This window comes from Prinia subflava, chromosome 1, assembly GCF_021018805.1.
Source record: "Prinia subflava isolate CZ2003 ecotype Zambia chromosome 1, Cam_Psub_1.2, whole genome shotgun sequence".
Lineage (NCBI taxonomy): Eukaryota > Metazoa > Chordata > Aves > Passeriformes > Cisticolidae > Prinia > Prinia subflava.
Window position 1 is genome coordinate 29,304,188 of NC_086247.1, and position 12,023 is coordinate 29,316,210.

The window sequence follows — 12,023 nt, forward strand, 5'->3', positions numbered from 1 at the left end:
AGGTTTTTTTCCCTGTCCATACCTGCAGTGATGTTAGCACTCCTGTAAGCTGCAGTTGTCCAGGGGGAATATTCAAGTGCTTCAGGGTGTTTTTCACATCAGCATCTAGCTAATATGCCCAAACTTTTTGTATATTCATTTCCAATTTCTGCTTTAGATGGTGCTCAGTGTAAAGTGGGGTTTAGCTTTGGACTTCCTCAGGTGCATAAAACTTGCTGGTTTTAAGGATGTTTGCCATAGGTTCTGCTTATGCACTGTTGTTCCAAAACACTAGGTGACAATGGCTGTTGCTTAAGTTGATCATTTCACACACTTTTAAAGCATTTTGCTAAATTCTTCCAGGAATATGAGACCTTTTATCTGCTTTTGTCTAGCAGAGTAATCTAGATCTCTGCTTCTATCTAGCAGAGTATTGCCTGTTTCCTTGTAGAAGGCACAAGGAGCAAAAATATTCTGCAAAATTATTAAGCAGGTGTCACAAACAGTAGCTGCTCGTAAGAAATGAGAGCATGTTTGCTTTCTTAGTTCAAGGAAAGGGGAAAACAAATGGAGTAGGAAATAAATACAGCTGAAATGGTAATGGGTTGATGAGTCACAAGAAGCTAGATTGCATTTTCTGACAGAATGTAGCCGGCAACCTTGGAGCATTTTTGTGAAATGTTTGATTGCAGAGAACAAAGATGCTTTGAAAATCCTATTTTGAGCATCCATCCCTTATTTGAATGACTGGATGCTGTGGTAATAAATAATGGATGAATAAAATTTAAGCCAAAAGGGACCTTCAGGTCATCTCTCAGGACTTCACTGTATCATGAGACATGACATTTCAGCAGGTTATCCTGAACTGAACCAGCACATCTGTTTTGACATCTCTTCAGCTGAAGCCATCAATGGCTGAAAAGTCTCAAGGCTTGGAGTTTTTTCCTATCAGTTCATCAATATTATTTGCAAATTTTTGTTCTCATCTGCATTAGCTGGACTTTGCTTTCCTGCTAATTGCATGCTTTTCCCAGACAGTACATTTTAATACCAGTATTTTCTTTCTACATAGACAGCTTAATCTTTTTAATAACTGATCAAGACCTTTACATGGTTAATCTTTTTTATGCATGTTTTTGTCTCCTTGTTAATAGCCTTAATTTAAAGGAAGGCAGTCAGCAGGATACTACCCCACATTACTGCTCTCTCAGTATCTCTTCCACTGTCCATGTTCTGCTCTGCAAAATTCATGGTACCTTCGTGCTGCCACTTTCTTCCATCACTGCTATGTGTGAATTAGGCCTTTTTGCCCCAGCATTGCCTAGGAGCTCACTCTGAGGGGGAGGGTGTGTGCTGTGACTGCTGTCTGGACCTGCTGGATGCAGGATTGCTGTCCCCATCACTGCATGTGCAATGTGTGCCTCGCTGCAAAAAGCCACTTTGCAAGATGGGGATTTTCACATAGAAATGCACTGCCTTCAGCTTGACAGCAGTCTGCTTTTTTCATCCATATTTTCTCTGAACAAGAATTTTGTGTGTACTGGCACTGAGGGAGAGGTTTCTGGAAAGCGGTGTGCTTCTACAGAGCTCCTTCACTCTGGAGCATCAGGGGGTGACCTGGACAAAGCTCATACAGAACTGTGCTCCTTAAGCCACCCGTAGGGCGCCCCTTTGCTGATAAAGCTGAGACCAGTGTGGGCTCAGGCAGCATCTAGGAATGCTTCAAAACATTTTTCAGGAACAAAATGGATTGTTCCACACACGGCTTTGTTCCACACCAGCTGCACTGCTTTGCTGCTGGCTGCAGTTAATTAGAGGTGGGCTTGCTTCTGGGGATGCTTTATCATTTCAGTATTACTAAGGAAGAGCTACAGGATGATTTTGAGTGGATTTGAGTGGTGGTAAGAATGGTGAACACAAACTCTGGAGAGAAAGTGATGGTCAATTTATTTCACTACCTTTGCTGCTCTTGTGGGGTTTTTTTGAGATTGATAATGTGATGTCTTTCACATAATAAAAAGAGAAAGAGAAATGTTTTTGAATTTTGTAAACTGTTCTGTGCTGTGCTAAGGCACTGAAACAAAACCTCTTGAATAATGGATCTGAAAAACACACTTTGAAATTCTCACAGGGCAAAAATGAAAGGCATCAAGACTTCTGATGGCATTCACTGAGAGTACCATGGCTCAACTCTAACCGTGTCTTTGCAGTGTTTTATATTAATTGATTTTGTATGGGAGATAATCCAGGGATTCCTTTCATTGCAGAAAGCCATCACTAGACTGTGCTGGGGGACGTTAAAAAATAATGATGCAAAAAGCATTAAAAAAATTAAATTCTCTAAGCTACACCCTCGGTATAGGAATTAAACCCCGAGTTTAAGAGTTGCCTTCCTACTCCTTTCAGAAATGCACGTTCCTGAGGGGTGGGACAGAGGGCATGGAAGAATGGACAGTGGATGAGAATGGTCATAGCCAGCCCTAGCAAGTTCATTCATCTCTGTATTTACAGGTTATTGTTCCAAAAGGAGGCAATGGAGACTGAGAACTCTTAACAAAGTAGAGGATATATGAGCCAAAATATTCTGCTTGTCTCAAAATATCAGTCCTTTGTTTTTATAGTATGAAATAGAAGGTATCTGTGAATGGACTTTTGAAATGAGTGGGAAATACCAGCCAAGATTCAGTGAGACTCAACTATTTCTGTAATTGCGTTGTTATTTTTGCAGCAATGTTTCCAAGAATAGAAGCTTCGTTGTCTTAAATTTTAAACTAATAACTTGAGGAGTTTTAATAGAAAAAGGACTGCTTGCTAATTTGTGATCACATGCAGTTTTAAATAATGGATAGTTTGACAAAATGCTTTAATGTCTACACCTGTAATTTAGAGTATGAATGAAGTTCTTAATGCCATTTAGTAATAAGGATGCTTCCTTTGCATGTGAAATTGCACACCTACAAAACTACTGTCCCATTTTCTTGGCCAAAATTGGTATAATTAGGATCCTCATTTTTAGTTACAGCCTCCTTGTTTTTACATGCTCATTGCTTTCCAAGGCAACTCCTTTTGTAGACCTTTTGCTGTAACCTGGAATGACTTTCAAGTTAAAAAAGCACATTTCCCCCCTGCATCATTCTTAATTAGCAGGAGCTGAAATATGGCATTCCATATCCTCCCCCTCCAGTTTTATTATATAAAAATATTAGGGTTTTTTGTTTCTTCATATATCTTTCACATAGTAAAATTACTCTAAAATGACAAGTTTAAAATCTTGACTGAAGAGTTTGGGGAGTTTTGGCTAAAGCCTTTAATTTACTATTAAGATTCTCAGAGATTTAAAGCTTCAGTGCAAAAGTGAAAGGATCAGCATGGAGACCACATTGCAATAAAAGCGATACAGACAGTCAGAGAGAAGCTTCCAAGTCGCTTGAGTCTGAAAGTGATCGCTGTTCTACTCATATGATTAGCAAAGAGAAAACCTACTTTTTATAAGTTAAGACACAGTAGTGTGATATTTGCATGCAAAGCTAATAGGCCCTATTTTTAATGTAGTAACAGGACATAAACTTCCATTTTTGTATTTGTTTATAAGATTTCTTTTGCACCATCAGCGAGGCTGTCCTGTGTGCTTTCTCTGTGCTCTTACATTCTGTGCTACATTAGTGATGTGCAGTTGCACAGACTTATGGTTCAAATAAGAAAAAGGATTTTCATTTTGGTTCTTTTGTAGTTCTTCTCCATGACAGTTCAAAAATTACAAAGAGCACTGAAGTAATTATTTTGGTTGCCTCTAACTTAACTAAACATCATCTTCTGGAAGTGGATGTTTGAGGGAAGGTACATCTTGTACCTAGTGCTTTGCCCACTCCAGAAGAGTTGGAGAGAAGCCTGCAGGTACACATTTAAAACAGAGAAAGCTTTTTGGGACCCATGGTTCCTTGGCTGAAGTTCAGGCAAAGGTTTCTGGTGGTGCTTCAGTGGGTGCTCTGGACACTGGCTTGAGAAGGGGTCATGGCTCAGCAACAGCAGCCACTGGATTCCTACCTCTGGAATGTGGGTATTAGATGGGTCCTTCCATTCAAAATTGGGGTTCCCAAAGGGTTAAAATTCATAGCTGTTGAAAATAAATTCTGTGGAAGTGGATCAAACTTTAAGTCTACTTGCAAAATATTTTTTTAAGTTCTAGAGAAATTCTTACGCCTTCATTTATGTATGTAACTAAACACTTCTGCCTACTTCTCAGTGAATTTAATACTTTTACCTGGCAATAGGAAGTGGTAGGAGGAAAACACGTGGGTCCTTGGGAAACACAGTGCTTGGGGGTTGGGTGAAGGTCAGTGGTACCTGCTGATGGTCACTGGATAAGAAGATCTTGAATACCAGCATTGTTACTTAAAAATAAAGTGAGTCCTTTTGCAAAGTAGATGGTTTCTTCCCTTTTACACTGGTGTCCTGTGTCTCCTAGGCCATTCTTCCTGAAAATAATAAAATGCCTGCTTTGTTTCTGGGTCCTGCTTCAAGCTTCAACTTTACCCATAGGATAGTTTTATCTGTTTTAAGGATAAATACCTTTGTGGATAGAATATGACTGCTATGCAATCTATGATTGTTTTGCTAGAGCAACCTACCATTTCCTCTTGCTCTAAAATGTGGTGGATAGACCACCACTGCATGTTGTGTTCATGTTTCTGCTTTTTCCACATCATCCACACACTCTTGAAGTGTTTTAGCTGTAGGGAACATCTGTCACAAACCCAAATGTTTATATTCATATAAATTGGCAGTTGTGTCAGCTCATCAAAGAGATGTTCATTGTGATGTTTTTGTAAGTTTTGTAAAATGTTTTGTGAGTGGAAAAGCTTCTTTAATAATTAAGTATGATTAAAGTATCTGGAATTTGCATGAATTCCAGATGAAATGAAGCAGCATTGAAGATTGTGATTCTTCTTACAAAAATACAATTGCTTGGATTTTGCATTACAAATATATGCTAAAGTCATATCTGGAAATTGGAGCAAAGTTCTCTGCAGACTGTATAGTGAACAGTGCTAAAACTGGGGGAGTTGTTCTTAAGATTATTTATTTATTTGTTTATTTTCTATAGAATTAGACACATTAATCATGAGAAGTACAGTTTCTTCACAGATTTTCCATATGGCCTTCCCTGGTAATAAATAGTACTTTTAAAGGCTTGATTAGAAAAAAATTAGTTTCATCCATTCACTTGTAAAACATCAATGTAGTCAAGCAACCAGCCCAAAAGGAACTGATGCGTGATGAAAGTAATATTTTGTATTTTAGTTACATAGATGGAGCTCAATATCTCTCCCACTGTGTGCTGTCAAATAGAGAAAGGACTTTAATTCAATTTAAACCTCATTGAGTTCGATCTCTGCAGAAATGTGTTGGACCCTGAAGGTAGTTCTCTCAACAGCTGCCTGCTGGAGGTTACTGATGAGCTGCTTTTCCTGTAGGTGGAAAGAGAGAAGAAGGCGGCAGAGGGATGACTGGCCTTTAAAATTTATTACAGAACTACTAGTGTTAGTCTTAAGTTTTATTAGATTTAAAATATATTAAGATTTTTTAAAGCGGCATGGAGTGCTGTAGTTGAAAGACTGGAGTTTAGTGTCAGGTTTTAATAGTTTTATGCAGTCTTTTCCGTGTTATTTTCCTCTTTTTGGCTCTACAGTATATAGTATAGTTTCCTAGATTTCTACTAAATTTGCCTGTGTTTTCAGTGCTTTTTTGTCACATGCTTTACATTTATCCCTTCTTTTCTGTCTTTCCAAGCCTCCTATTTTCTCATTAAAAGGTATCTGCTGCTTCTTTTCTATTTCTACAGACCATTTCTCTCTCTCAGATTTCCTTCTCTCCCTCTTATTTTGCCCTTTCTCAAAACCCAATTCCCCTCCAACACCTTGATAAAGGCAGTAGAGTCTGATATTTTATGCTGAAGATATTGTTAGAGATCAGGAAAACTTCATGGTTAGAGGCAAAGGCAACCCATCTAGCCAGCAGCTGTCAGTGAGGTGACATGGTTCATGCTGCAGAATTTTCTGGGAATTTCTCTCATATACCCAAGTGGCTAAAACTACTAGTCTTCATTTGCTGGTCATCATTTAAGGTACTTCAATGAGGAGCTTCTTCGTTCTTCTTATACCAAAACATTTTTGGGACCTTTCTTCTCAATAAGCCTGACAAATCTGGAAGATACCATCCACTTAAAGGTCTTACGCATTGTCTTTTGATTTCAGCAACACTGAAATGCTGCATGTTAAGTTTCATAAATAATTCTCATTAGTTGTGAAACTGTTCTGGTTTGAAATGCATATATTTCACTGAGAAAAGGACAGAATTCATCTCTTCCAGCTATTTAAGTAACAACCAAGCATCAGCTGTGTTCTGTCTTTGATATCTGTGTCATTCTTCACTGCAGCAGTGGTTGCTTGCATTTTGGACTGGTGAGGGCCTTCGCCTTTATGTTTTTTAAGAAAATGTGTGTTATTTCCACTGGACTCATGCAGATCTCATAGGATTGGTTGGGATGACTGTTGGCAGAACTCTTGCTGACTGAGTACCCTGTGTACCCACACACCTACTCAAGGTGGAGAGATCAAAAGCTCTTCCTTTGCAGTCTGGATCACAGCCAAGTATTTACCCAGGATTAACCAAGAAGTGAGGGAAATGAATGTAAAATAGCACTGACAGAAAATGAGAACAAAAGGAAACAAAACAAAAATCCACCATAAATGCAAGTTCCAGGACCTTTTCTTAGGATGTTTGGTTTTCCAAATGAATCTTGGTTTGATGAGCTGAAGAAAGTTGAAATCTGGTTCAGTTTTGCTTCATGCTAGCAAACCGTTGTCAGACAGAGAAGATTGTCTGCCCAAGATGGAGGTGGAAATGAGCAAGGTGGAAATGGTGCAACCAGACTCTTTATTATATTTTTTCCTGTTGGTAACTAGAGAATGTTTCAAACTTTCTCTTGCTTTGCTCAAGGTAGTCAAGCTTGCTGCATCTTCAGCTCTTTATGCTTTGACTAGGGAAAAAAAAAAGTACAACTTGAACTTTTGAAAGAAGAATAGTTCTCCATTTTATTGCTGGACTTCAATCAGTAGCTCTCCAGGTGCATTATAAAACCTGCTCATATTTTAAAAATCTTCACTAATTTGGCATGGCCATCTTAACACAGGGTCTGTTTGAAAAGCACGTTGAATGCTCACATCTTCTCACTTAAAAGGAAAAGGAAAGGAAAAAAGAGAGCATAAAACAATAAAACCCAAGCCTGTAGGCAGAATGTTTCATTACAATAGTTGTGGGGTTTCTTTTTAATTATATGTAATAAAAAATTTGCAGATGATGCCCACTCTTTGGATGGGAAGATAAGAAAAGCTCCTTGCCTGAGGCCCAGGCTTGGAAATATAAACCATGGTTAGCTGGCATTGTACTTTTTCATAATAGCAATGTCACCAGTGATCTAATGATGACTTTTCCTCCCCTTTGATGATATGTTGTCCTGCAGAAAATTATTGGCATGTTAGCAGATGATACAGTAAAATATTTTGATGGAAGACACAGACAGTTTCCCATGTAATAAACTGCTTTTTTATAGAGTCTGCATTCCCACAGTGGGATCTGGTGGTGTCTGTTCTTCGATGGGCAGGGTTTTATCAGCAGACACTGGCTCTGTGGTGGCACAGAGCGTGTCCCAGAAGTTTTAGTGCTGATGACATTACAATAGCATTGGACTTCACTGCAGCACTTTGTTTTCTGTGGGGCTGCTGCTTAGGTCTGCAGAGAGGAGAGAGCCTTAGGAAATGCAAGACCAGTGTTTAACAAGACTTACCTTCTTCCCCCTCTCCCCTTTTCTTCACAGAAAATATCAGAGAGGAACCCGGGTACGCCTGAGACTGCTGGATCTTGAGCTGACTTCCAGGTTTTTGGGCGCAGCCAGTGATACAACGTTGCTGGAAGCTGATGCAGTGCTTTTGGGACTTGCAGAGAGCAAGCAAACAAAGCAAAAGGAGTAAATTTACTGCAAAGAGATGCAATTTGTGCTCTATAACAAATTACATAAATTAAATGCTTCCTCAGGAAATAAATTAAAATTTTATGTCCACTTAGTCATGTAAAAAATGAGATCAATAAAAGACAATAAGCACATTGTACCTAATTCTTGCTCCATTTTTATTCATTCATCTTTCTAGCTCTGCCTTTAGATTTAAAGGTGAAGGTTAACTGAGCTTCTGTAGTTTAGCTGAATGTGTTCATATTCTTGTATAAAGAATTTCAGAGTCCATCATACTATCCTAAAGGAGTGTTGATTTTCCATGGGAGAAGTCCAAAGCCTGCTGTTGTGGTGCTGCTTCTAGGATGGTGTTTCATACAGAGCAACATCAAGGGTTTCTGATTTCCAAGTTGCAGTGCAGGCTGTTTTACTGCTGATACTGGTTTAATATCTGTTACAGTACATCAAGCTTTTATCTCCATCTGCATGAGAAACTAGAGATTATTCTTTGCTTTAATCAGAGCTCCCATTTCCAATGCATGTTAGTAAATTTTCTATGGTGGTTCATAAAAATGGAAAGAAGCTGTTTCAATGTAGTTGTCCAAGTGTAGGTCTTAGTTTTCTGTAAATATATTTAGGATAAATATAGTGGGTGTTGGAACACACAACCAAAGAAACATACTATGACATTTCCTATACCTTTTTGGAGCGTTTGTTATCAGGGAACACTTTTGATTTCTGATATATGCAAGCCTGAATTCCTCACAGTCATTTGTGATCTGCATAGTGCCTAGCAGGTGTGCTGAGGGAAAGTGAAATTTGCCATTCACACCATTGAATTGCAAAAGAAAGCCTGTTTAATCTTAAAATATTTTCCCCTTAAAATGTTGGAATGAAATGAGATTTGTTAAGATAGTATGCCTTGTTTGTCTGCAGTGACTGTCCAGTGACAATGTATTTCTTTTATATGTATGTTACTCAGCAAATTGCACAAAATTCAGCAAAACACACACTGGCTTAAGCATGTATTACCCAGACCCACAGACACCTCACCTTTCTGCTGGAGCAGACCACGTGAGCAGTGATGGAGCCACTGAAGGATGGGGTAGCTCCTTCTGCCTCTCATGACTGAGTACAGGGATGTCTCAGCCCGTGAGGGAACAGGGGGTAAGGGATCCCTAAAGAAGCAGGGTACCAGAGAACCATTCCAGGCTGCCACAGCTCACACATCCCTTTCCTTGCCTTCATCTGGGGGTGCTTGGATAAGGTGGCATCAGTGCAGAAATGGAGAGCAAGTCTGTTAGATCACAGCTGGCTGGTGGGTCAGGCTGCTGCTGAAGCTCTGCAAGTCTTCATATGGTCCAGCAAAATTTATTTAGGACAGGATACAAGAGCTTTAACCTGTTCATGGGTTAAACATTGTCATTTCTTTTTAAAAGGTTTTTGTCTTTTTTAACATATGAAAGGAAAACCAAAAGGAAAGCTGAAGTGCCTTTTTGCATGGAACTACAGCTGTATGCACAGTGTTTTGATTGTTTCTTATACCTCTGGCTAAAAAAAACCCTTTGACCAAATAAACAGAAGAAAATTAATTTCCTACCTTTGCCTTCTCGTACCACTGAAACAGGAGGCACGGTGCAGACAGAATCATAGAATTATTAAGGTTGAAAAAGATCTCCATGTTCATTGAGTCCAGCTGTTCACCCAGCACTGCCATCTTCACCACTAAACCATGTCCTTAAGGACCATATCTACAAACTTTGAGCATTTCCAGAGGTGGTGGTTCCAGCACTTGTCTGGGCAGTCTGTTCCAATGCCTGACATCACCTGATATGTGAAGTTTCCAAGATACATCTCATGTATGATCCATCAAGAATATTTTTAGTATAAGGTATTTAGTTACCAAAACACTAGGAGAAATCACACAGTAAATGCATAAACATTCTGAAGGAATGGGCATGTTTCAGCAGATCCTTTTATAGTTTTGCAAAGTGAAATTTTGTTTCTGAAATCAGTATGGATCCAAGCAAGAGAGAGGAAACAAGCAATGAGAGCTTATTTTGTTGCTTTAATTTACTCATTCATCTTAGTGATCTTAATTAGGGGTTTTTGAACATGAATTTCATTGGGTGTTAGCCTCCAGGTAAAGAGTTATTCTATCACTAGAGCAGGAAAAGAAGGCCTTTTTAAGAAGCCAGGAGGGATTTAAAATATCAAAGAAATCCTGTCTGTTGAACATAAGTCATCCTACATGCTTGATCAACCTTCAATAAGAGTGATTTGGGAGGAAGTATGTGTGTTAATGTTTAGGGGCAGAATAAGAGTTATTTCACAGTAAGTGTAACAGATAGTGATTTTATCAAACCTTCCTCTGGATAACCTTTAGAGAAGTAGCTTTTGGAGGCTGTAGTGGTCACTATTTCAAATCCAGCTTAGTGTTCTGTTTGAAAACCCAAGGGCTGAGATAAACTGACCCAGTCATACAAATTGCAGGGTTGAACCTCCAATGGCTTTAGGCTGCTGCTAGACTTTGTGGGTTTTGGTGAACCAGTTGTTGTCCCAGCTCATCTTTGGTGACCTTCAGTTATTAATTTGCCCTCCAAACTCTTCATACAAGAGTTGTACCGTGGAGGAGTCTTGATTTGGGGTAGCCTGTGCCCATTGCACATTACCTCAGTTCTGCACAACTCCCAAATGTGGAATTGCAAAGGCAGAACAGGGAATTCTGAAATGCCTTTGTGGTGGGCTGTTGTAACTGCATCTCATAGCTGTAATACCTGCATATACCAAGAATTTGTGGAGATTACACAAATGTCCTTAACACAGAGTAAATCACCAGTGTTCATTACTGAGCAGCCATGATGACACAGTTGCATGACCTGTAAGACTATTCTTAATAATAAGACTATTCTTATTTTTTACTCCAGTCTTTTATCAGAGTAGAAATTGATAATGCAAGCAGGTATTTCTAGGGCCACCCATTCAGAAAAATAAATGCAGACTCTTTTCTGCTGGTTGCTCCCTATTCCCAGGAGTGCCTGAATGTCTATGGTGCTTTCTGGGTTTACAGACATGATTATAAGCAAAGTTAACTTTGATGCAAACTGAATCCTCTGGAGTTCCCTTTTTTCTTCATGTCCACATTCTTTTTTTCTCCTCTCTGCATTTTCTGCTGTCAAATGTGCACAGGTTTATGTACAAGAGCCATGCACAGTGAAATCTCCTTGTCCACGTGGTACAGATCTCTGAATGGCCTTGCGTGTGTCTTGGTTTGGGCAGTGGTATCAGTCTGAATTTTTGTTTGGAGGTCATTTTTATTTCAGGTAAGAGGACAACATAAAGAACATGTCTTTATATTAGCTCCTGTTAACATAAAGAAAGGCTAAAGCTAGCCCAGCAGCTCCTGTGGCACTGTGCCCAGCACAACCACTGCCTGGAATACTCTTATCTCTACATATACTGTGTGTATGACTAGTATGAACCAAATGAAGGCCACTTACACATATCGAGATTCCAGCTGTAAATGGAAATGCATAATTTTGCTGGGAACCTTGAGGGCAGTATAAACCAAGTTCTGCAACTGTGTTTGTCTGACTGCCAAAATCAGGAATTTCTCTACATACCATGCTGTGTTTTCTTCTACATATTGTAATTTTGTCTTTGAAGCACGGACCAGATGAGCTAAAATCATACAGGTTTCTTCTTTCACCTTTTTTTGATTATGCAGCTGAGAAGACATTTGTTTCTTCATCTCTTTTTCAGATATTTGGGGTTTTTTCCCTGTAACAGTCTTGAGTTTTGAAAGTGTTGAATGGGGTTTTTTTGCTCTGAAATTTTTCAGGTAACAATACAAACCCCACTTCATTACCAGATACTGAGTTTTCAACATCCTCTATCATATTCTGCTTTGCATACTGCCCACATCTCTTAGTTGACAAATTTCTCACTTAGATTTGGATGGGAACGACAGATTCACTTCAAGCAGTTGCAATTCATGTTTGGTGTAAAATTTGCGCTTGGAATTGTAACTCTGAGT

At 39.1% G+C, this 12,023-nt stretch overlaps 1 protein-coding gene across 1 annotated transcript in view; it reads left to right on the forward strand.

Moving 5' to 3' along the window:
* TPD52 (tumor protein D52) overlaps positions 1–8,140 on the forward strand; it is a 125,190-nt gene extending 117,050 nt beyond the window's left edge. Inside the window, exon 7 of the mRNA XM_063392046.1 lies at positions 7,856–8,140. Coding sequence (XP_063248116.1) covers positions 7,856–8,009 — 154 coding nt within the window. The 3' untranslated portion in view covers positions 8,010–8,140. The remainder of the gene's footprint in view (positions 1–7,855) is intronic.
* Positions 8,141–12,023: the final 3,883 nt, after the last annotated feature.